This window comes from Ruditapes philippinarum, unplaced genomic scaffold, assembly GCF_026571515.1.
Source record: "Ruditapes philippinarum isolate M1 unplaced genomic scaffold, ASM2657151v2 ctg812_1_1_1_1, whole genome shotgun sequence".
In the NCBI taxonomy this organism is placed as follows: domain Eukaryota; kingdom Metazoa; phylum Mollusca; class Bivalvia; order Venerida; family Veneridae; genus Ruditapes; species Ruditapes philippinarum.
In genome coordinates this window covers 142,429-169,229 of record NW_026862783.1, presented here as the reverse complement: position 1 = coordinate 169,229, position 26,801 = coordinate 142,429, and the positions used below count along the sequence as shown (strand labels likewise).

Here is a 26,801-nt window from a genome sequence, read left to right as displayed (position 1 = left end):
GAAAATCACCACAATGATATCACAGTTACTAGGTCAATTAGATTTGAGCGGTCAGCCTATCAAACAAAGTGCTAGGTTGTCTCATCCACTTTCTTTAATTACAATTCGTTCTCCAATTAAAGTTTTAATTAATTTATAGTACCTCGTAAGTTAAATATTTCTTGTACAGTTGAAAACACTTTGCTGCAGATAATAATTAAGGTTAAGTGTTGATATTTTAGTTAACAGTGGACAAATTATTATACATCCATCGTATAAGTTAAAAGAAGTAGGGGAATTTCGGATAAACCTTGCTTTCTTTGTTACCTTTACCTGCCAAAAAATTTTTTTGACATTTTAACACTCAGTTTGATTTAAACCTTTATTTATGATTAAACCGATAAAGTTTAAATTGACACCTACAGTAAATGTTTATAAAAAATTCCCCTCTACTATGAATCAGATTGGATTGTAAACAATTACCAATTCTTGTATATAGAACAGGGAATAAACCATTACCCTATCAATACATATAGATCATACTTTTTAACTTATAGCTCCCATATGATTTGACTTTTATTTTTTAATACAACTTTGGAGTGTTAAGAGGTATTATTTGGTATTAATTGGATAAAATAATCTTGATGCGTATTTTAAACGTCTTGACGTAATGGTGATTTGAATGCGTAAGTGATTAAAATGTTAATATTAAATAGTGACTCATATAATCATAGGATCGCTGGTAATAACTGAAGAGTAAAATCCTGTTTCTATATTTGAATTGATGCTGTTCAATTAATTTGTACTTTTTTGAAAAGGACATAAAACTTATTGTAAGAAATGCATGACGTAATACAGAACTGTGATATTATGACTGTCATTTAGATTAACTTAAAATATGTAGTGTACAAAAATAATAAAATAAAATTACAACTGTTCATGGGATAGGCAATCAGTTAATCTTGTTTATATTAAGGATATGCAAGAATGAATCAAGATTATAGTCAGATATCGTAACATTTCTACGAAAAACAAGTTGACTGGTCAGAGATAAAATGTCTTGTCACTCATACAAAATTTTCAGGTCAAATTTGAGTTGTATGATTTTGTTGTTGTCTGATTTTGTTATGTCTCCTTGACATAAAAACATTTGATAAGAATTGTAGAATAAATAAGAAGAATGACAACATTTTTCAATAAAATTGCGTATGAATCGTTACTGATTATTTCATGGTTTGTAATTTTGCCAAATTCATGAGTGGGGTGGTGGGGGGTGGTATTTGGGTGACTTGTCTTCTATAGAGGCCATGGTACATGAATTGTTAACATTTATTGAAGAGGTCACACACTAGGAAGTAAAACTGAATAACTAAATGAGGGTATTACCCTTCTTTGATAAGAGGGGATTCAAAACGAAACTGGATATCTATCTATGTTTGCAAAGGATTGAAATATACATTGAGGTAAAATTTTAATGAATTTTTTGAAAATTTATTTTACTAGGACATTTCTTGATTTTATTCTATCAGTGCAAAAAAAAATTCCAAGTTTTTCACCAGTTTTCTATATCATCATATGGTATGATATAATTTGCTATATGATTATGGTACCCATAAATTTGCAGATAGAAAGTGAAACTGTAATATCTCATTATTTGGAAATTCTGTTGAAGTGTTTTTCAAAAAGAAAATACAAATAAACAAGGAAAGACATGGTTGTTGTTAAATGCATGTTGCACAAATAATTTAAGTTTGAATAAATATTTGCTAGATTATTATATTTCACTAAAAATATCTTTATTTCAATAAGACTTCAGGTTTATACAGAACACAGCTGTTTATATTTCATGTTCCTCTTTATGAACCCATATAATTTATGAAAGCAATGTAATTAATGTTGATGCAATAAATTCCTATATAACTGATGCAAGAAAGGCTCTTATAATTAATGATCTATGCAAGTAATGCTCATGATTTTTGAAACCAAAGCTTGTGAAATGTATGAAAGCAATTATCATACCAAGCAATGTTCATATTATTTATGCAAGCAATACTTATATAATTAATGCAATCAATGCTCATATTATTTATGCAAGCAGTGATCATATGATTAATGCAAGTAATGTTTGTATAATTAATGCAAGCTATGCTTAACAATGTATGCAAGCAATGCTCATATAATTTATGAAAGCAATGCTTACATGATTTATGCAAGTAATACTCATGAAATGTACAAATCAATATTGATATGATTTATGCAACACATGTTGAAATAATATTTATAAGCAAAGCTCTGATAATGTATGTAAGCAATGCTGATCTAGTGTTTAAAGGATTGATGCAAATCATGCTTATATAATTAACTGCCTTTGCATTAGATATTGCCCCCTAACCCTGAGCATAGTTAAGACTTTCACTTTGACAATTGTAAGACCTATGCTAATGGCTCAGACCTACTTGAACACTCAGATGGTAAACTATTTTGCTAAATGCCTTCACTACTGTTAGTTAGACTATCCCTGGCTATTTGGGCACCAATCTCACTGTGCAATATGGGAACAGCAAATGGTGCAGACTTTCACCTCTTTGCACTAGACATAACAAGGCAGGCTGGTTGCTTAATATATGAAATTTGTTTTGACTTGTCCAAATTCAGTGCAGGTTAAGCTCATACCTACATTTCCAGAAAACTTAAATTCTTAATAATTGATACTATAGTTTTTAATATTTTGTGCACTGTCACTCATAATGTTGAAATGTATTGATTTTAAACATTGATGAAAGAAAGTAAACAAAAGATAAGGTCATACTTGTTTTTTATTGGAAATATAAGATATCGTAATAATACACAATTATATCAATACTGTATATGTTTAACCTTGCATGGAGAAGGAAATTTAAGAAAGTTGGGGGATTTTTCAATAGTTTGAATAACTATTATAATTTATGACTGAAAAAAAAAATCCCCCATGTAGATGGTTTCCCAACTACTATGATATTGAGTAAGCAATGCATTAAGAACAATCTTTTTTATTTCCTTTTACCATTTTATTACAATTTTCATTTTCATGTTGTCAAGGGTATTATATTGTAAAATTTGTACTTTTCATTTTAATGAATATGTATTTATAAGCATTCTTTGCACTTAAAAATGAATGGGCAAAGCATTTTGCAGCTCATTTTAATGCAAGATTCTTCATAAATGGCATGCAATTTTCACCTTTGTTTTTTTTTTCAACAGTAAAATGATCCAAATTTTTATAATTATATAAACTAGGAAGTACACCATGACTCTGCACAATTGAAATACATTATAAACAAACTGAAAAGAGAATTGATCTATACAATATAAATAATCACCATACCTGAATATTGTATGATATTATAAAGAATGAAAGAATGATCTGCCCTGTGACTTAACTGGGCATTTTCTAGAGTATGCATGTACTGAGGGAAAACTTCCTATTACCTTAATATATCCTCTGCACTACACACTCACACTCAGTAGATTTAGGGGTATGTTTTGTATGTCTTTTTATCTGTCTGTGTTTGTCTGTCTGTCAGTTGTCTGTGGATAAATTTAAACACATAATCTTTATACTTTAAGCAAGCATCTGTATTCTCTGTTACATCATACCTTTAATCAAGAGATTCATTTTGACACATTGCAATATGATTTTGACCGTTTAATGACCTTGAGTTTCAAGGTCAAATTATTAAAATTCAGAAAATTCCAGTAAAACATCAGATTTGGGACAGGGGCATTTGTGTTAAACAAACATATCTAGCTGGAATAAATAATGTTTTGCCAAACTAATGGTTAGGCAAAGCTCCAAAAGAATAGGATGTTTCTATGTTGATATAATTAATCATACATGTATTTTTATTTTTTTTTTAAATTCTATTTTTAGTTTGCTATTGTCTTCAAGACACCAGAGTATCGTGATGTAAACATTCAATCTCCTGTCAATGTACTGGTAATGTTACAGAGGAAATCTGACGGTGAATCAAGTGATCCAAAGTCCTTCACCTACTACCCCAGAATCAGAGGTAATAATTTCATACAAGTAACCTTTTCCATATACACCAGACCTTAAAAAAATTTTTTTCAAGGACTTACATAAGTTTAGAAACTATCTCTGTGACTGAAACTTCCTCTTGAATAGACTTTTTTTGGGTTGGTCTTACACAGTATAGGTCATATGGTGATGTAATATAGGTCATATGGTGATGTTCCAAGGAAGACGTCAGATGCCCTTCTGTGCATTATTTCAGGCACAAACAGGGACCTGAATAGAACCATTAATATTATGTAAGCCAGCTAGATAGCTTTATTACATGAAAAGATCCAAAGTCTATGGTAGGATTCAAACCCACACCAATGGGGTGCAAGTGGTTTGAGATGATTGTATTACAAAATGCATTGATACAAAGTAAAACGTCTGGGAAGTTTTTAAAACATATTATAAAATTAATAATTTGTCATGTGTTTTGTTGTTGTTGTTGTTGTTGTTTTAGTAATTTGTAATAAGGAAATGCCAAACTTAATATGCATGAACAAGTTGATATAAGCTGTTAGTTATACATTGTATCTGTGGCCTGTTGTCGCTTAGAGGTTTGAAATAAATGTAGCCAATGAATGAGCTGTTTTTTCAAATCATGTACTTCCTTTTATTATGACTATAGTATTATCCTTGAAATTTATAGCTGTTGATTATCAGCATGACCTTTAGTTGTCTTTGACCTAAATTGGTTTGCAACAAGTTTTCTATACTTAGTTAAATATAAATTTCAGTGCTGTGAGTTAAAAGTAAAATGTGTTGTGAGTTTAAAAGGCCCGTCAGTATTAGATTAGAGTTATAAATAGAGCAGGCAGTATAGATTGTGATCAGACCACAGCAGATATTTGCAGACTGGAAACTGTATACCGCTTTTCATGGAATGGCACAAAAGTGTCGCATTGTAGGCTCAATGATCAATGTTATATGAATTCATCAAGGGATGTTCCGAAACTCTAAATTAAAAACCATTTTCATGTATAAATGTTGAGTTCTGCTTAAGCCAGTGCTAGTGTATGTGGGCAATAGATTGCATTTAGAACTGTCATGCATGAACAAGCTGGCAATATTTTCAATTTTGCAGTTTCCACTTTGCTGGTGGCTAATTAATGCCAGCATTAGAAATGCATCAGTACTAGTGGGTGTAGTACTTGAGTACCAGTACTAGCTAACTTCAGCAGTCTCAATACCAGTACTAGACTACTAGAATCAAGTTCAGTTTTCAGCATTCAATGTCTTTATGTTAATTTTAAATTTATTATTTCAGATAAAGAAGATATTTACCGTAAACGTAGAAAACTGATACCTAACTACCCTCATACTGGTGGTTTTGACAACATGAAACCCTCTATAGGAGGGTCAAGTAACGGTGGTGGAGCAGGAAGTACAGATAATAGTAACGGCATGCAGAATGGAGGATGTAAGTTACCATAGTTTCTAAACTTACGAATATTTAATTTAAATTGATTCGTGCTTGATGTTGAAAATAGGTGTGATCTAAATTTTAATGACTCAAGTTTATTTCCTGAACTATCTGATGTGAAATGAGGAGGCACTCTACTTCAAAGCTTAATTTAATTGAGTTGAAGTAAATGAAGTGTTTAAAAAGCAGGAGAAAAAGCATATAATAATTTAAGCCTTAAGACCTTGAGATATTTCGGATTTAAATTGTTGATTATTTATATTCTTGAAATGTTTCCTTAAAAAATGGCAAAAGTTATGTCATTATGTAATTATTTTTGTTTTATCAATGTTTGAGGGTCATTTATGTATTTTTCCAGCAATACCAAAGTTTGATAGCCTTCCATTATCAGCTCATCAGTTTGGACAGATACCACTAAATCTAGGCAATACAGGTAAGTTGGTGAATTTTAAACTGGATGGCAAACATAAAACAATTATATATTTTAAATGTTCCATATTTATTATCCTTTATCTCATTATAGATGAAGTGATGTTAATTTTAAGACCTAATGGGACTTTTTTTTTCATTGTTTTTTTTAATCAGTATTTCTATGAAATTATGAAATTTCAAATAAAGCTGTTATTGTTTTAAAAAAATTATTAATTGTAATCATTGTATTTTAGGAAGACCAGTCTTGCATGCTAAGAGAACACTGTCATCATTCCATCAGACCAATTCACCAGCTCTATATTCAGGTGCTTCTGCAGATATACTGTCACATTCCACAGATTTTGTATATGAAGAGGTCTCCAACCTTAGCCCACCTATGGCTCAAATGCAAGGAGCCAGTTCCCCACAATACTTTATGGAAGGTCAAACAATGGCGATGGATAACTCTGTTGGTAGCAACATGTCTGCCACATCACCATATAATAATGGTGGAGTAATGATGGGTTCCCCTCAGAATATGAGCCAGGCATCAGTACAACAGTTTGGAGCCGGGGCTCTTTCTCCACAGCATCAAATTCATCCAAGCTCTCCACAGAATAATGCTATGTCTCCACAAATGCCCATGGGATCACAGATGCAGAGCATGCCTGTATCAGAGAGTGGTATGTTAAATTCCCAGGTGGCACAGATTGAGTCAGACCTCCAGATGACAATAAATGATCTCAAATTAGAACCGGTTTCTCAACCTGTACAAGTTTCAAATTTGTCATCTGAAAATTTAGAGATGGACTACATTTTGTCGCATACACAGCTGAACTCACCACTCAATACAAGCTTATTTGATCAATACAACCAGGCTGCCAGCCAAGTTATGGAGAATAAAGGTTACCAAGGTCAATATAGAAACTATGGTTACATAAAGCAACAGCCATTTACCCAGCAAACTTGTAGGTATACTGCAAGAGGTTCTCAGGATACAGACCTACAGGACGTTATTGATGTTTTAGACATGGTAGATGGAGCGCCACCTAGAGGTGAACCTTGTGAAGATTATGATGAGGTCGACAGTGCTAGAGCTGATAACTTTGACATGTCAGATTTGGTTTCCAGATCAGTAGCATCACCTGGTAATTTTATACCGCAGTCGGCAAAGATTGACCCTGGAATAACAAAAGGTGTGACTGTATCAGAACCAGTGCAGGAACAACCGGCACCATACATCCCCTCGGTGCATGATGTCACTTCAAGACAAACTGTTGTATCACAAAGTAGTAAAGAAACAACCGTAACTACGAAAACTATTACCACTAAAGAAACATGTGTACAGGCCGAGTCTGTGCAGAAAACTGACACATCAGGTTAGTTTAACTTTTACTTTGTTCTTGTACTTTCTGGCATATGAGACAGGATTATCTTCTGTTTACACCAGTGCTAGAAAAACCTGTCTTACATCCCCCAATGTAAGACAAGACACATGCTTTTAATGAGGTCATCCTAGCACACTGTTTATGAATGAATTACATTCTTAGAATGACATCATTTTGCCGTAATGAATAGATGTAAAATCATATGCTACTATAAGAAAAAAATGCTTAATGAAAATATTAGTTTTTGAGATTTCCTTCCTAATTATGATTTGTAATTTGCAAGAAAAAAAATCAAACTCCGGCTGTCTTAACAGACAAGAATACCTAGCTCATGGGTAACTGTTTAGCTGACCCTCAGCAGAGCCTCATTACTGGTGTAAACAGTTACACTCATACTAGATATTCCAGTCTGTACTGGCAGCCGATGTAAGAACCCTGCTAAATTAGTGTGATGGACTAACCATGATGAATTTGTAACTGACCATGGTGAGATCGAAGCATTTTAATATCACAATGGAATAGAAAAAATAATTATCATTAATAGTTTTGTTCCATATTATAACCTTGTCATTGTTTCAGGAAAGTACCAAGTTATTATTCTATTTTTAATCTATTACAACTTGAATTACTCAGCAAAATCATTAATTTCCTGCAGTTTTCATTATTAAAACATAAATTTTATAATGAAAATTCACGGAAGTAAACATTGTAAAATGTTGCGTTAAATTCCTGGAAACTGATCAAGTTTCAGGAAACACTACACAAGTTTAACCTCTGTATGTTGACCAATAGATGATGAAAACTAGATGGCTTTAATATTAGCTATATCATGTCTACCCAGCTAAAATTTTGTTACAATGCATTCAAGAGTAGACACTATGCTTCTAAAATTACCATTCCTTTATATCTACACGGAAAATGCAATTTATAATTCTATATTATATGATTATGAAATGAAATTTCCCCATGTAAAATACCATATCTATCTATCTATTGTGTTTATAATTTGAATGATCAAGCATCTTATCAACTTTCCCCCCAATTGTGAGATATCAACTGTTATATAAAGAAGTGGTTTGTTATACTCCTGGGGGAAGTTTGGGGAAACAACCTAAGTCACTTATGAAGTGTAACTTCAACAGTATCATTGTTTGTTAAGGATATTTACAGGGTAAATAGAATCATATGTCTTACTTTAAGGTATTTTGTTTCTGGTAATGAACATGTCATCATTTTTTATTATTGGACAATTTTTTGGTGAAATTAAAAGTTGTTTTATATTCAGTAACATAATTGCATATAATTTTATCTTTTATCTTCAAATATATATCAGCAATATTTACATCTTACCATTTGCATATATACAGTTAATTTTGATTAGCAGTTATATTAGGTGCTATTATTCTTTTAGTACTTTTCTTTTAATACATTTTACAATTTCTTCAAAAAATTTGCATAGAAGCTGTCAAGAACTATGGTATATTGCAAGTGCTTTTATTGAAATAAATGGCTTTTGAAGATGTGATGCATAAATATCAAATCAAAATTTTGTTGTAAATTTGTAAATATAATCAATGGTGTATATAATGCAACAAATTCATATTAAACTTTTGATAAAATAGAAAGTAAAGTTAGGGTAAGAAATAAATCAATGCTCTAGTAACTATAACTTCTCTATGGGTACTTATAAACATTGTGTGGGATCATATGAAACTGGAAAAAGTCATGTTCTAAAATTTGTTCTAGATTTTATATTATAACAAAATTTGTTCTGCCATTTTGTCACCTTATTGCAGTAATGGGTTAAGTCCTTTTAAATCTATTAGGAGTTAACTAGTTATTGCACTTAGGTGACACATTTTGTTCTTCTATTCTAATTTGATACTATAACAATTATTTCATGCCGATAGTTTTTGTGGTGAACCGTTTGTTTTGTCATACTTTTTGTATAATGGTTGTAATTGTAATAGTGGTGGTGTAATTGTGGTTAACCAAACTGTCCTGTGATATTATAATAATTGTGATATACAGATAAAACCCACCACTTTGGGTAAAAGCCAGTTTGTTTTATATAGTATCTACATAGTGTCATCTATACCTCCCTCACTCTTTGTTGTCTTGTATAAGAAATAAACTAAGAATAGACTCTTTTTTAATAAGTGACCTTTCCTACGTTTTTGTTTTTTTTCAAAAGTATGAATGAATAATGAATGAATATTCAGTTCCTTTATTGTATTTGAATAAAACTTGGGATTGAAATTTGATTAGTCAGGTTTGAAATTGATACAATCATTGTTTCCCTGTGTAATTTTACTCATTTAGGTCATTGTACTATAATTGTATATTTTGAAAAAAATGTTAACGGTTTACATCTTTGTATTATTGTATTGTTCACTAAGGGATTTCCCATTTTCTACTTTTTAAGACATTGTTATCTAAAAGTGAACTTCATAATTCTGTTTTTTAATGCATAAAGCAATAATTTAAAAGAAAAAAAACTTGAAGAAAAGAGATTACTTAATTAAATGATATAACTTATAAACTTAGTCTGTTAAGATTAAAATTAAGAAATGAAGGAATTAAAGTCTTCGGCTGTTAAAACATTTTCATTTGGTAAGTGTCGTTGATTTCTTTATCCTGATCCTGCTGAGTTTATATAATGGATTTGCCTTTCTTTGAATTTTGAACAGTCCATTTAATCATTTAATGTTTAAGGGAATTCTTTATCAAAACACAAAAATTCAGCTACCAACAGTATAGAGTTTGGTCTGACTGCATGGATGTACAAGCTGGCCAGGTTATGTAATGACAGCAAATGTTAGTCACTTTCTGTTTTAGAAGGTTCAGAATTAAAAGTTAGCTACATTTGTACAAGTTTTGTGTCGTATAAAAATCTCATACTGGTTTTAGTCATGTTTTTCTTTGATCAGTGATGGTCATTACATGATATTGTTATTTTTGTGAAATGAAGTACTAAAGAAATTTTTTATCTAATTTTAAAAAATCATGATCATTTTTATATGATATATTATTTTACATAATACCATATCCACCGCCCAGCTGTTGTTGTTGGTTCTACACGGGTACCCACTGATGCCTGAAAATTTAATAACATACAGAGTGGTACCTGACATCTAACGCTGGTAAAGTTGGAAAGTCACCATATGACCATAACAGTGTCAGTGTGACCTAAAAAATGTCAAACAAACATAAAATAAACTTAATGTAACCATGATTGAACAAAGGAATAGAAAGATGTTTTATCCAGTAAAATACAAAAATGAAAATATGAGATATTAACTCTCTGAGCAGTAGCTGTGATATGATAATAACTTATTTATGTCATCTGTGTAGAACAAGACCACAGTGCTTGCTCTATACAGTCTGGTATGACTACTGTTCATTACCAAATTTCTCTGCTTCTGTATATTGAATCTCACAATTATTAAACCAACAGTTAATGGAATTAGCTCTTTTTTTCTTTTTCTTTTTTTTCTTTATTTTTTTGGCAGGATGGGTACAGTATCATATTCAATTTAAGTGAAGTAAAAGTAAATGTGCACTTGAAATTTTTCTTTCTATTACTAGTTAAAAAATCCTATTCACATATCACATAGACCCTTTTTTACAAGTTTCTTTTTAGACAAATTTGGAGGGAAATTGTCAGCAGTAAACAGTTCAAGTTTCAATAGTTCAACAGTTCATTTAATCTACCATGATATTTTTGTTATATACAGTCTTGCAATATCAATGTTGCTTATCCATTTTCATTTTAATTGAATGTTTTGAGAAGTTCTCATAGTTGTTAATTAATCAGTATAGAGCCTGGTTCTACACTGTTGGCTGAAAAAAAATCATCTTGATTTTTCTAAAAAAAGAAAAAAACATAGTTGGCAGTTTTTTCTTTCATTTTTTCTTTCTTTTTCATTTAGCACTGTAGGGGTAAAGATATAAAATACAACATGATTGGAAGGTTTACAATTGAATTTTACTTCATATCCTATTTGTAAATTCTGATATGTAAATATTTGTTTAAACTTAAAAGATACCATTACAAAAAATAAAAAAAAAAACCATTTAAATTTTTCATGTATACAGAAAAAAGTGTACACAAGAGAACAGGAAATTAAGAAAATTCACCAAAATTGGAAAATTCTACTTAAAATGTCACATAATTAATTAAATGGTTTAAGAAATCATTCTTCCTATGCCAGAATATAAATTTAACAGTGGAAAATATTTGATGATACAATATGAACACTTCCTAATACATGCATTGGATTTAAAAAGTAGGGTTTCTGTATTTTAGTAAAATTTAAATCTAGATATGAACATTTTGTGTTGAGATAGTGATCTTTGCAGTGAACTAACAGGAAGAAAATTTTAATCTTTAGTGTAAGAAAATTCGTGTTATCCCATCAAGGTACTGATAATTACCTTAAGGAAGCACTGAAAAAAAATAAATTAAACAAACATGCTAAAAACCCTATAAAATAGAAAATTGATATTCAGTACTTCAAAGAAAGGAAGTACTGGTATTTAAATGTTTAAAGATTGTGGTTAAACATAAATTTATGCATTTTATTAACAATAATCCTGCTTTAAGTTTGATACCTTATATATATATTGCAATGTATATATATTTATGTCTATGAAAATAATTTTATATATAATTTAAAAGCAAAAGAGATATTCCATCAGGTTTTGAATTTATTGAATATAGGAATATAATATACTTTTTTTTGGAATATGAAAAATAAAGCTTGATGTGAGGAAAGGTGATTGTGATTTTATCAGATATAAATACTCTTTTATATATACTGTAATTAAACACATATAAGTGATTTTCTGCTTTAATTTGTATCATTTCTGTGTTGTCTTTGTTTTTATTAGAATAAGACTCTTAATATCATATACTTTTACTATCAATGAATAGTTTTTGTTGGTTTTTTTCACAGCATTAATAAAAAGTTGGAATATGGTGACCATTTTATAAACATACTGTATATGTTAGTGTTTTCTGGGAAATGGTAGTTTATATAGGATGTGAATGATGATTTTATAAACATATATATTTATGTTTTCAGCACAGACAGAAATGGACCCAATGTTGAAGTTAGCGATGAAGACGTCAGAGGCGTTACAGTTTTATGCGGCGTCGGGTGATATCAGGTCATTACTAATGGTGCAGAGATTTCTAATGGCCGTACAGGATCAAGATGGAGACTTGTAAGATATATTTTTTGAGGAAAATATTCCGTTTCATTTCATATTTCATATGTTTTACTAGTGTTAAATTTGTTTAAAACTGCATTCCATATGCTTTGAATTAAAAAAAAATAAAATTTAAAAATTTAAAAAAATTTTAGAAGTGTTTACAGTTACTGCAAGAATTTGTTCAGAAATTCAAGCTCAAGTGAATTTAGCTAAAAACTTTAAATTTATTACATTTCATACATATATCCTTGTTTAGAAAATTTAAGAAGAGAGTTTTAATTGCCAGCTTGTTACAAAAATAGCAAAGTAGTTTAAACATAAATCATTATTAGCTACTCATGACTTAAAGCAACATGGATCCAGATTCATGATAATTATGTCTCCCCCACCTCGGGGGGAGACATATTGTTTTTGCCCTGTCCGTCAGTCCGTCCGTCTGTCCATTCTTCGTTTCCGGACGATAACTAGAGTTCCTTTTGACCTACAGCTCTCAAACTTCATAGGATGATTGGTCTTATAGAGCTGATGATCCCTATTGTTTTTGGGGTCAGTAGGTCAAAGGTCAAGGTCACAGTGACCGTTGGTCAATTTCTCGTTTCCGGATGATAACTAGAGTTCCTTTTGACCTACAGCCCTCAAACTTCATAGGATGATTGGTCTTATAGAGCTGATGATCCCTATTGTTTTTGGGGTCAGTAGGTCAAAGGTCAAGGTCACACTGACCGTTGGTCAATTTCTCGTTTCCGGATCATAACTAGAGTTCCTTTAGACCTACAGACCTCAAACTTCATAGGATGATTGGTCTTATTGAGCAGATGATCCCTATTGTTTTTGGGGTCAGTAGTTCAAAGGTCAAGGTCACAGTGACCTTGGTCAATTTCTCGTTTCCGGATGATAACTAGAGTTCCTTTTGACCTACAGCCCTCAAACTTCATAGGATGATTGGTCTTATAGAGCAGATGATCCCTATTGTTTTTGGGGTCAGTAGGTCAAAGGTCAAGGTCACAGTGACCGTTGGTCAATTTCTCCATTTCCATTCCTGTTTCCATTCACAGTTATTCTCAGCAGTGGGGGAGACATGCGCTTTTTTACAAAAGCATCCTCTAGTTTTAATGATTTTTTTAATGAATTTATAAGTAAAATATTGTGTAGTGAACAAAAACGTTATTAACAAATTGCAAGCAACATTAACATTCAAAGTAAATTACCAAAAAAAGGTCAAAATATGCAAAAATAGCACTTACTGCATTAGTCACATATTAGAAATATAGTGATAAATACAGAAAAATCAGTCATTAATCACACAAAACATTAAGTTATTACTTGAATCTTGAATCCATTTACTTCTCTTAAAATATTAGTACTTTTTTCTCAAGAATATTTTGGCTCAACCAGAAGGCATGCAGCTTAAAATTGTCTAAAAGGTGGACACAATAAGTAAAGATTATTTTGATATTGTACAATTTTAAACATCTCTGTTTCAGACCTTTGCATACAGCCTTAATCAACCAAAGATATGAAGTATTCCAGAACATTCTAGATGTCATGGTAACTCTTCCAGATGCATATGCCAGGATAAATGCCTATAACTTTCATCACCAGGTTAGTTTATTTATTAAAATGTCATACATGAATATGTTGAATGGTGTCCTTGTTTGTCAAAAGATTGTAACAGCTTAATTACAGATGATAAAATAAAAGCACATGTTTTGTATACTATTTTAGAGTTCAAAACACATGTTTTGTCAAAGGCACATGTTTTGTAGACTGTTGAGTTCAAAAACATGTTTTTTCACCATTTCAGTGTTTTGTACACTGTTTTAGTGTCTATCATTCCATCCAGTAATGTTTAGTCATGTATATAATTTTGTAATAAAAACCAATAATCAAGTTAAACAGAAAGTATTCTTCATTATTATCAGTTAGAAACTTGTAATTCTAAATTATACTATAATGTTTGACAAACACCAAAATTACTAAGTCCCAGATTGTCCTGTGCAGATAAAAATTATAATTGACACTGTTTATTTAAAATATAAAATGTATTTCAGACCCCTCTTCATCTTGCTGTTATAACACAACAGCCTCATGCTGTAGACTTGTTGATCCGTGCCGGCGCTGATACCACCCTGGTAGACCGTAATGGTTACACTGCGGCTCATCTTGCTGTATTGTATGGACAAGATGACTGCCTTAAAAATTTGTTGAAATATTTACGTCCAGGTGTCAGCTCCAAACAGCCTTTCCCAGAACTAAACATGAGATGTTATGATGGTAAGTGTTTAAAAGTTAATATGAGAAAAAATTGACTTACTCAAGTAGATTCCCTACAAAAAAATCTTTTAGGCCACTTACGCACTTCCTTTTAAGTATTATTATTTAAGTATTATTCCTTGACATAATGTATCAAATGTTTCCAATATCTTACTTTAAAATTCAAAACGGAATACATGTTTACTTTATATAAGTTGTTTATAAGATACTTTTTCCTTATATTGCTTATATGAAACCTCGGATATAGCAATCAAAATGTCAGGGTTCTAACAAGTTTCTTATAACCTAGTTTTACTGTTTATGCAAATAATTTGTAAAAAATGATTGCTGATTAGTTTAGTTTGATCTGGTTCATTTCAGGTTTTACACCAACTCATCTAGCAGCCCAGTTAGAGAACTTGACAGCGATGAAGTTGCTGGTATATGGTAAAGCAGACGTAAATTTAGCTGACGGAAAAAGTGGGCGTACACCTTTACATCATGCTGTAGAAACAGATGACCTATCATTGGCTGCTTACCTTATCCTTCAGGTATTTTATATATTTTATATTATATAAAGGAAGGTGATGAAACAAATGTTGAAAAATGATAAAGGTCTTGTATAAGAGAAAGATGCATTTGCATATTGACAATAGTCAAAGATGCACCTCCAGGTGGGGACTATTTAGATCTCTTTTATTTTAGTAAATTTGAGCTCATCTGTTAGTGTTTTGAAGAAGTAGTCTAGATATTTTGATTGCTGCGGCATCTTTGTCTTGCTAAAAACTGTAATGTAGCCCATTATTCAAACGGTTTAAAATTTATCAACATGAAACTTGAAATACTTGCTTATCATGACAAGGTGTAATTTTTTTTTTAGTTATGCCCCTTTTTAACTTAGGTTTTTTAACAGATGAGCTTTAACACTTCCTGCGCTGCTACTGTTTCGTGTTTTATTAGCTCACCTGTCACAAAGTGACAGGGTGAGCTTTTGTGATCGCTTTTCGTCCGGCGTCCGTCCGTCCGGCGTCCGTCCGTCGTCCGTCCGTCGTCCGTCCGTCGTCCGTCCGTCCGTAAACTTTTACTTTAAATGACATCTCCTCATAAACCACTAAGCCAATTTCATCCAAACTTCACAGGAATGTTCCTTTGGTGGTCACCTTTAAAAATTGTTCAAAGAATTTAATTCCATGCAGAACTCTGGTTGCCATGGCAACCGAAAGAAAAAACTTTAAATATCTTCTTTTAAAAAACCATAAGAGCTAGAGCTTAGATTTTTGGCATGAAACATCTTCTAGTGAGTGTCTACCAAGTTTGTTCAAATAAAAGCCCTGGGGTCAAAATTGGCCCCGCCCCGGGGGATCATTGATTTTCCCTATATGCATATAGTAAAAACTTAAAAAATCTTCTTTTAAAGAACCCAAAGAGCTAGAGCTAAGATATTTAGCATGAAACATGTTCTAATGGGTTTCTACCAAGTTTGTTCAAATAAAAGCCCTGGGGTCAAAATTGGCCCCGCCCCGGGGGGTCATTGATTTTCCCTATATGCATATAGTAAAAACTTAAAAAATCTTCTTTTAAAGAACTCAAAGAGCTATGGCTAAGATATTGAGCATCAAACATGTTCTAATAGGTGTCTACCAAGTTTGTTCAAATAAAAGCCCTGGGGTCAAAATTGGCCCCGCCCCAGGGGGTCATTGATTTTCCCTATATGCATATAGTAAAAACTTAAAAAATCTTCTTTTAAAGAACCAAAAGAGTAAGAGCTAAGATATTTAGCATGAAACATGTTCTAATGGGTGTCTACCAAGTTTGTTCAAATAAAAGCCCTGGGGTCAAAATTGGCCCCGCCCCGGGGGTCATTGATTTTCCCTATATGCATATAGTAAAAAGTTAAAAAATTTTCTTTTAAAGAACTCAAAGAGCTATGGCTAAGATATTGAGCATCAAACATGTTCTAATAGGTGTCTACCAAGTTTGTTCAAATAAAAGCCCTAGGGTCAAAATTGGCCCCGCCCCAGGGGGGTCATTGATTTTCCCTATATGCATATAGTAAAAACTTAAAAAATCTTCTTTTAAAGAACCAAAAGAGTTAGAGCTAAGATATTTAGCATGAAACATGATCTAATAAGTGTCTACCAAGTTTGTTCAAATAAAAGCCCTGGGGTCAAAATTGGCCCCGCCCCGGGGGGTCATTGATTTTCCCTATATGCATATAGTGAAAACTTAAAAAAATCTTCTTTTAAAGAACTCAAAGAGCTATGGCTAAGATATTTAGCATCAAACATGTTCTAATAGGTGTCTACCAAGTTTGTTCAAATAAAAGCCCTGGGGTCAAAATTGGCACCGCCCCAGGGGTCATTGATTTTCCTTATATGTGTATAGCAAAAACTTAAAAAATCTTTTTTGAAAAACCCAAATAGCTAGAGTTAAGATATTAAGCATGAAACATCTTTTAGTGAGTGTCTACAAAGTTTGTTCAAATAAAAGACCTGGGGTCAAAATTGGCCCCGCCCCGGGGGTCATTGATTTTCTTTATATGTGTATAGCAAAGACTTAAAATCTTCTTTGAAAAAACACGAATAGCTAGAGTTTAGATATTAAGCATGAAACATCTTCTAGTAAGTGTCTACAAAGTTTGTTCAAATAAAAGCCCTTTGGTCAAAACTGGCCCGGCCCCAGGGGTGTCATTGTTTTTAACTATATGTGTATAGTAAAAACTTTAAAAAAATCTTCTTTTAAAAAGCCCAATTAGCTAGAGCTTAGATGTTTAGCATAAAACATCTTCTTATGGGTGTCTACCAAGTTTGTGCAAATAAAAGCCCTTGGGTTAAATTGGCCCTGCAACGTTGGGGGGGGGGGGGGGCTATATACAGGTGAGCGACCTCAGGGCCATCATGGCCCTCTTGTATTTCCCTCTTCCAGAACACCCTTTCTTTTTATGTATACATCAGGGTTAAATCAGGATGTTTTTTAACAATATCAATAGAACATCTTACCATATCAAATGAAAAGGTTAATTTAACATTTTCATGTAGATCAGTTTATTCCTTACACTTTCAGTGCTTAGTATCATAAATTAACTTGTCCATTTTCCAGTCTGGGCAAAACCATTCACCATTTTTAGATAAAATTTCAAAACATATTTTCTAGAATTGTTCATCAGTTTATGTATAAATCTAATATATTAACAGGCCGGAGCTAATGTGAACATGAAGAGATTTGATGGTAATACAGCCCTCCATGTGGCCTGTGGTCGTGGAAACGTCGGCATGGTAGCTCTTCTAATGGCAGGTGGTGCCGACCCTAATGTTGAGAATGATGATATAGTTAGTGACGAGGATGAATCTGAAGACAGTGATTCTCAAGAAAGTGGTGAAGAGAATACACATGATGATATTGCAGACAATAAAAACATTGAAAAATCTGATGATGTTGATGATAAAGATCTAGACACAGAAAAAGAACCAAAGAAAAAAGATAAAGATACTGTTGACGGTCAACATGGAAAAGGCAATAAACTAGTTAAAGAACACACTAGGAAAGGATTAATACCTGCAGACTTTGCTAATTGTAATGAAAAGGTGTGTGTTATATATATAGTGTTTTAAGTTTATATACCATCACTTTTAAAAAACTTGTGCTAATTTTGTTACCTTGTGAAAAGATAAAAAGTTGTTCAGTTTTTTTCACTTTAAATATTATATAATTGATTGTGTAATTGACTGTGCTGTTTGAATGTTTAAAAGTACTCAGTGACATATTATTATTTGAAAGATGGTTTTATAACTGAACACAGTTTGTACCAGAAGGAAGCTATATACTTTATAAGCATTTTTGAAATTTTGGAGAAAAGTGATACTAAGAAACTATTCATTGGAATAGTACAATAAATATATCTGTGAATGAATATTTTTTTTTTAGACATTTAGACAGTTCAGTTACTCTCAATGAGCACGATGCTGCTAACTTTATGTAATAAACTTGCAAAGTCCATTGTTAATTCAAGGATTTTCAATATCGAAACAGTTTAAATTCAGCAACCAACAATATAGAGTGTGACCAGACTGCACAGGTTTGCAAGCTTACCTGACTAGATTATTATTACTGCTGGCACTCATGTTTAATTAAAATAAATCTTCTTACATTCTTATAATTATTTACTAAATGTTCAATAATTACTTTTGTCAGATTCTTCGAGTTTTAAATGGAGAGCCGTACTCAAGTCTATCAGATTCTGATACAGACAGTATGCAACATGTTACAACTAAAATGTCATCCATGCGGTTTATTTCCAATGATAGTGGACGTAGCAGTTTAGGGATATGCTCAGGTGTGTATCATTCAGGTGTGTAAATCAGTGACATGTTAGGTTCTTATATTCATCCTTGATTATATTGATATCATGTGCTTGTAAGAGTTTATGAGCTGAAATTTATAATATACAAATATATTTTATATAACACACAATTAATAATTATAACCAGATGAAGCGTATATATTATCCGAAACCGATAGTTCGATAAATATATCACGAAACATTGAAGCCTGGCCTCTTTGCTAAAGATGTTGTTTTTTTTTAATAACAAAAATCAGGATTACAAGTTCATTGTGTATGAATATTTTTAAGAATTGTAAATAAATAAAGTAAATAAATAAATTTTATATATGGAGATATATTCTGCCTATTTTAAAGTACATGTGTATGATTTACAGGTGGAGATATGTGTCGGGTGGATTACCCTGTACGACTTATTCTATCCAATAAGCTAGATCCTTCTTGTGAAGGCTCGGACTGGCAGGCTTTGGCTGATAAGCTAGGAATGAAGATGTTGATGCAAGGTCATCTGGGAGATCACAGTCCAACTAGACTGCTTCTCAACTTTTATGAGGTATACCATTAGTCTGCTGAAGTTTTATACTGGACTTATCAGGCTTTGGAATTGTCTAAAATTAAAGCAGAAACAAATAAACCAACTTAAAATTAGCAGTCGATTGTATAACATTTTGGACAGATAAGATGATCAGGCTGGTCAGCCCCTGCAGTGGTGATTTGGTCAAAGTTATAAGGGTTGAAAAGTTTCATAATTTTTCTTACACTTGATTTTACCAGGTACGTATATTAATGTTAATATACGTACCTGATTTTACATTAACTTTTAAAGTAGCATAAGAAAATTACAATTGTTTTAAGTAAACCCTATTCTCTTAAAATGACTTTTTTGCAGAACTGTGACTGTTTTTGAAATAGTATCATTTCAATGGTTATAGAATTAACATACATTTTGTTTTATTTTTCATCATAAATATATTTCTTATTTTAAAGGAGAATGGAGGTACAGTTGATAAACTATTACAAGGATTGAAGGATATAAAGAGAGAAGACTGTGTCACTTTATTAAAAGATATAGTGAACCAGACTACAGGAACTGGTAAGGTTTACTTTCATGATCAAATTAGGAATCTTTGTTTCTACAATAAAATTCTATGAACGTTTCAAATTTTCTACAGAAAAATGTATCATTGATAGGTAAAATTTTATTCATTAAAAAGCTAGATTTTAAGTTTTTTTATGTATTTTAATCAGTGGCAAATGTAAAGACTTAACATACAAAGACTATCTTGAGAAAATTACTGATTCAGGTTCTGGTAAATATAAAGAAATGAGTTGGATCATTTTGAGTTATATGAGATATTTTACTATTTTTGAAAAAAAGCAAACAACAAATGTGTTTCATAACTGTTACGGACCTTTTATGTAGATACATTTATGTAATGTTTGAATTTGAAAAAAGCAGTTTGATAAAACATCAAAAGGTATCTGTATAATAGTACAAAAATTTACCAGGTAACTCTATACTATTGGCATATGTCTCTCATTATTGTACCTAGTGTGTGTTAAAATAACAAAATGAAATATTGATATCTTGTTTCAGATGAGAAACAGAATAAACATGAACAGAAAGATCCAACATGTGATTCTGGTGTGTCAGACAGTTTTCATAAATCCTCATCTCCTGAACATAAATCAAATATTGTAACATAACCTGGGATATAAGAGACGTTGTGACATGCAATAATGTATAGGTCATTTCTTATGATCTAAAATGTTCTTTGTTGTAAAGATTGTTTCGGATGGGTTTGAAAAACTAGAATAACAAGAACAAAACTATGTACTGTAGGTTAGATTGAACACTCAACTAGTGATAATAAAAGTGTGAGATATGTAAGACATCTCAAGACGTAAAGAACTATGTTGTACATAATTTAAATGTGATATCATTGATTATATATCCATCATTTGCTTATTCTGTACACATTTTATGAGTTTCATTGTAACATTAAGTAATCTGTTGTTTAATTGTGATTTATATCTTTATTAACATTTATACCTGTTTATTTGTATGTTAACTATTGAATTAATGTTGTTACATGTAATGTCAAGAGTTGAGCAACCTCTTTCCTGTGTAATATATATCCTAGTTTTGAGTTTGAAAAGAAAACATAGTATATTCTGAACTTAAGAAGCAGAAGACTTTTTTTTGTTCATTTCGTCTCTTGTTTCAGCCTGAAAATTTGTAAGATACATGTCAGCTGTTTGTGGAGAAAAGATTTGATTTTGTTGATCTACATGATGTAAGAGCATTGGTTTAAAAACATGTGTGTAAATACAAATGTTATAAAATAATGCTCGCAAGTGTTTCATTTGCTGACATTCAGTGGTTGACTTTAATTATAATTTATTTTGACTGATTCTTTAAAGAAGAAATGAAAAACAGTTTTAAAGCAACCAGGAGTCTTGAGTTCAATGTCTTGTAATAATTTTTAATATTGTATGTAAATAAATGTAGCCAGGATCTTCTAAATGTATTTTGTGCTTTTGTGGGAAAAATGTTATGATTATACATTTTGTAAATGAATAGTGATTAATGTAAATTTTATATTCTGTTTTAATATTCCAAAGGGCTTGGTTCACTAACCATCAAATTTGGCCCAACCTCGAAAAGTGTTGAAACTTACAGTAATTCAGATTTGAACAATCTTATTTTAAAATCAGCTATTTATATTTCATTATTATCATATATGACGTTGTTTCTAAGCCTGAGAAACATGTACGTATTATGTACATTGTTAGCGCGACGTCATCGACGCGGGAAAATAATCCGCAAATTTTGACGTTTCATAGCGCCGTTTGAATTCTTTATTTTAGATAACTGAGAAATAAAATATAGATTCTTAATAAACATAAATACCTATTTATATTACTTTTTTAATTTCAATATTACACATATTATGTAAATGAAGCTCGTTTCATTTCGGACCTATTATCTGACGATAATTAAAGCAATAACAAAAGTAGTGAATTTTTTTTCAAAAAAATCATGTATTTTCAATTTCACTTTTCTTTTTGAGTTTGTACATGTTTATTTCATTTTTTTTCAAAAACAGTCTCCGCCATTTTTATTACATGTATTTATTTACCTTCTTTATACAGCTATATAATTAGAGGACATTTTTTCGTTTGAGTGAAATTAGAAAATATTTTCAGGAAATATGATAAGATTCTATATATTTTCACGGCCGGACTGGCGATGGAGAATATTTTGAATTTGATCATGTTGATTGAAAATATGTTCCATTTATCACTCAGACGAAAAAATAATCTTTTTTATTTAATTCTATAACCAAAAAAAAAGTTGTTCACGCACATCCGCACTGATTGTACAGCTCGCAGTAATATTTTGATTATTCATCAGCGAGTGACGCGGTTCAATACTCATTTTGATACCTTCATCTTACACTGTGTAAGAGAAATTGAATAATTATTTTAATTTGTCATAATTATATGAGTAACTGAAGCTATTGACTGTCTGGCAAAAAAAGTTCTTTACAAAGTCAATAAATGTACCTACAGGAATAATAATTACAACATTTTATATTGTATTATAATTACCAAATATTCTTATTGATTAAGTTACTGATTGTCGATTATCTTAACAGTTTAAAAAGCCGAAAAATGATAAAAGATAAAGAATCATTTATAATTTTACAATTGTAAAAGTCCGTTGTCTCTTGTATTCATTATTTGCAAATGTTTAATCACTGTCAGAACTGGAGTTGATTTGGAATGTAGCGGCATCTTCTAGATGACTACCCCAGTCCCTTACACCGTACCGCGTGCTTTCTTGATGCCTAGCAAAAGCAAGATACCAGACGATGGCCGAAACATGCGCGCACATTCCAACAACTCGTGCCCCAGCACGGCACTGGCAGTACCAAGCCTCTACTGCCGTATCACTGGACCGTATCCACATGAGATATCGTCTGCTGCTTGTGTGACGACTCTGCAACCGTACTGTCAGTAGTGACGTGTCATCTACATGGACATGTATGTCATATGCCCAAGTGAGATGCTCCTGGATGTAACTGGACGCAAGCTTCAACTGATATACACCAAGCGTAAGGTCGTGTAGATTTTCCTCTGACAGTCGCGGAAACGGTACATCCTCAACCGACTTCCATACTTTAAACTTACGTTCGAGACCACGCTCTTGTACATACTCTTGTAAAGTATTGGCTCGTTCAGCCAACAACAACATTTGTTGGGCAACTTGCGTATCTGCCTCTGTCTGAGACGGTGAACTCAGTGCAGGAAGGTATTTATTACATATAGCACATACAATCCTAACAAAGTCTCCAATGAAGGGCACCTGGCTGCATGGAAGTACTGTTGCAAGCATTTTGAACCGTTTGATTCGAGCGTTGGCCCATTCAACAACCCATCGTACCTGAAAATTAGAAATTGTATAATTACAAAAAAACACAAACGTTACACTATATTCATTTAAGTTTTAAGGTAAACAACCTTTATACATAAACTCAATTTGAATAGTATCTAAATAGGCTAGAAATACTGTCTTTTTTTGAAACTATGGGTGGTTAGTTCAAGCACTAGGTCAATACTTTTCTTCTATCAACATAACTTATATATTTCGTTCAACTCTTTAAGAAAGACATTGTTTAATTTTGATGACATGATTATTTGTATTATTAATTTTTTAATAATGATAATTTGATAACATGAATCGTCCAAAAAACGTAAATACGTACTAAGCAATATACAGCTGAGAAACTTTATTTTGAAAAAAAAGCTGATGTACGCATAAATCATGAGTAAAGAAAACAAAATGTTTTGAATATTATTTATAAGTTATTATATTACAATGTATTTACATTTTAGCTTTATCAAAGCAGACTAATTTAAAAAAAAACGTAGCATATGGTTACTGCATCAAATGTTTTTCATTTGCCTAAACAAATATTTATATTCTACGAAACCCGATTAAATATATTAAAGGCCCATCAATTCATGCTATCAATTTATTCCTAAAAAAAGTACCATGTTACATTTTCCATAAAATACTCATTTGCTTTATACACAAACAATGATTTTTGCTACTCCAACACAGTTGACAATTGGTTTAATTACATAGTGGATAAGTTTTTGTACGGAAGTCAAAATACTACTTTGTATATATTATGCTACTTTACGATATATTACAACACATTCAGCGCTATTTTCTTAAGTTGTAAATTATCTAATTGAAACATACTCTAAATTCATTATTAAAGCATTATTATAACTTGTCTGACATTTATAAAGAATGACAAAAATATGTATTTATGATGCACGATGTGCCTTTAAACATACTTTTGTAACTAGCCGACTGGAGTTAGCTTCCTTCGTCGATAGCTGCTTTTGTCCTTTGCTGATCAAGGCAGGCATTTCAGCATTGATTCCAAGATCAGTGAGGAGAGTCAGCGAATCCCGGAAGCCACGATCAACTACTAGAATATCTCCTTCCTGTAAAAACTCCCGGAAGTTTTGAATATTGGCACGTAGCATATGGGTCAGTATAGCCGCATCGTTGTTTTTGCCATCTGCAAGGTAAGGGCCAACTATAGTTACAAAGTGACCCGTTGTTGTAACAACAACCATAGGTTTAACCAATGGGCGGCCTTTGTGCATGCTAAATGAACGCCTCTGGAACTTGAAGTTATTTGACTTATTGATATAAATATATGTTCCGTCAAGAACAAGGATCAGTTGGTTGTCATCAGCGTTGAAAAGTGTCTTTGCAAGTTGGCGTGTGTGGTTCTGAATGAGGGTTGACCTTGGGACAGTTTCAATGCCAAGATATAGCGGAACAAATGTTCTCATTGATATTAGACGAACGGTCTCAATTGCGCGGCGAACGCTTGACTTGCTTAAGCCAAATATTGTAGACAGGAGTTTATTGGACATTCCAGAGTAAAGCTTAACAAGAAAAAGTCCAACGGTTGTTCTTGGAGACCTTTTAGGCGTTGTTTTAATGTGTTGAAGCAAATGACTGCAAAAATCATCAAACTGTGGTTTGGTAAGCCCAGTAAGAGATGGATAATCACGTTCGTCTAATGCATCAAAATTAAGTGATGTATTCTGATTTAGGCAAGCGTTTCTCATTTTTTGAAGTATATTACATATTGAAGATCGATTAAGCAAAGAGGTACTTGTCAGCGTTTGTATGTTTGAAAAAGAGTCTTGAGTCAGAGTCCCATCAGAAATATGGACTGGACAACACCTTGCGTCTGCTGGTACTAGTATGTTGTGGTCAAGGAAGACTGTAAAGCGCCCTTCTGCTGGAAGGCACACCAACTTTGGTCCAGGCCTTTTGCACACGAAACAGCGGCTGTGGCTTCTGCTTGTGGAAGAGATTTTCAGCATTACCTGTAATGTAAGAAATGGTATAATAATAATGTCCTAAGAAGTTTTAATTATAAGTAAGTGTTGAGCATTTTAAAACTTAATTTTACCAAGAGCCGCTCGACTGATTTGTGAATACGTAGTAATGAACACGTTTGGCCGCGTGACCAATTTAATTGTGTACTAATAAACTTTTAACAAACTTGGTGTTTTTAAATTAATTATATTCATTTCAATTCAAATTAAAATATTTTTATAAACAGTCGATTTACTACATTGATTCACAGTTTGCTGATTACCAAAGTAAATGTGTTACGATTCATTTAAAATACTGAACAGAACAGAACATATATTTTATTTTGAATTAAGCATATACATCTCATTTTCATATTTAACAATTAAAATACTGCAATCCCATTTGACAAAAAATATTTCAAACTCAAACACACAGTAAATATGATGATTTAAGCTACCTATGTTATATATTGTGGAACGTGTGCCTAACAGTCCATGTTAAATATCTATTTAGGTTACAGATAATACAACATTAAAACAACGCATTTATACCATGTAATGTTACTTATTGATTATTATTAATTTCTTAAATATATTATGGTTGTAATCGCGTGCACTTACCGATGGAGGACTAGTGAATCGTTCGTTTGTGGACGGCGGAACGAGTGCATCGCCAGCATCACCCCTCTCATCAACCGGTACGGGACCTGATTCTTTTGGTTTTTTAAGTTTTCTATAAAATTTGATTCTGCATCCAGAACACACAACACTATCGGGTGTGCAAGTAATTGACAGATTTTTCTTTAAATATTTCTGAATATTTGCCGGTACAGGTCTTCTGTCTCGACGATTTGCTTTTCTATTGCAAATTGTGCAGATGTAATGCTTGACCATATCTGTAAGAAAAAAAAACTAATAAAAAAAAATTCATCAGTAGTGGGATTCGAACTCGGGCCGCTCCCGTCAAAAGCAGATGTCTCATCCACTGCGCTACAGCGGAATTTATAAATTGAGCGCCAAGTAATCAAGTATTTGATATCGATCGCACGCATGAGCTAAAAATAGAATTACCTGCAGACGGCTCTGTTTATTGTTTAAATATTCATTTATAGCACATATTTCAAATACCGTTTTCATATTTTTCATAACTTAATTACATTGTAAATTCATTTTCAATAAAATTTGTTCACATACATATCCATTTAAGATTGAAGCCATTCAAGTTTGGATCTCTACACTTGATTGCACCGCTGCTGCTAGTCGATCGTTTATTTATTTAATTTAGAGGAATATGACTATTCTCAAATAAAGTAT

The 26,801-nt window shown here is 32.0% G+C and overlaps 2 protein-coding genes across 5 annotated transcripts in view; one reads left to right on the top strand and one right to left on the bottom strand.

Annotated features, from left to right (window-relative positions):
• LOC132720196 (nuclear factor NF-kappa-B p105 subunit-like) overlaps positions 1 to 21,115 on the top strand; it is a 35,021-nt gene extending 13,906 nt beyond the window's left edge. For 2 of the 4 annotated variants that reach the window (XM_060704242.1, XM_060704243.1), the window contains 13 exons: positions 3,890 to 4,028; positions 5,304 to 5,456; positions 5,818 to 5,892; positions 6,125 to 7,249; positions 12,346 to 12,487; positions 13,960 to 14,077; positions 14,527 to 14,749; positions 15,110 to 15,279; positions 17,923 to 18,312; positions 18,920 to 19,076; positions 19,445 to 19,620; positions 20,055 to 20,160; positions 20,665 to 21,115. In XM_060704242.1, coding sequence (XP_060560225.1) covers positions 3,890 to 4,028; positions 5,304 to 5,456; positions 5,818 to 5,892; positions 6,125 to 7,249; positions 12,346 to 12,487; positions 13,960 to 14,077; positions 14,527 to 14,749; positions 15,110 to 15,279; positions 17,923 to 18,312; positions 18,920 to 19,076; positions 19,445 to 19,620; positions 20,055 to 20,160; positions 20,665 to 20,774 — 3,084 coding nt within the window. In that variant the 3' untranslated portion in view covers positions 20,775 to 21,115. Of the gene's footprint in view, positions 1 to 1,281; positions 1,443 to 3,889; positions 4,029 to 5,303; positions 5,457 to 5,817; positions 5,893 to 6,124; positions 7,250 to 12,345; positions 12,488 to 13,959; positions 14,078 to 14,526; positions 14,750 to 15,109; positions 15,280 to 17,922; positions 18,313 to 18,919; positions 19,077 to 19,444; positions 19,621 to 20,054; positions 20,161 to 20,664 lie in introns of those variants that run through there. The other 2 variants (XM_060704246.1, XM_060704244.1) reach the window with 2 other exon arrangements.
• Positions 21,116 to 24,209: 3,094 nt separating this feature from the next.
• Positions 24,210 to 26,396, bottom strand: LOC132720195 (uncharacterized). The gene is made up of 2 exons (XM_060704241.1): positions 26,109 to 26,396; positions 24,210 to 25,496 (listed from the first exon to the last, which is right to left on the bottom strand). The coding sequence occupies exons 1-2, from the start codon at positions 26,379 to 26,381 to the stop codon at positions 24,411 to 24,413; spliced, it is 1,359 nt and encodes a 452-aa protein (XP_060560224.1). The 5' UTR covers positions 26,382 to 26,396; the 3' UTR covers positions 24,210 to 24,410.
• Between the last annotated feature and the right edge of the window lie 405 nt (positions 26,397 to 26,801).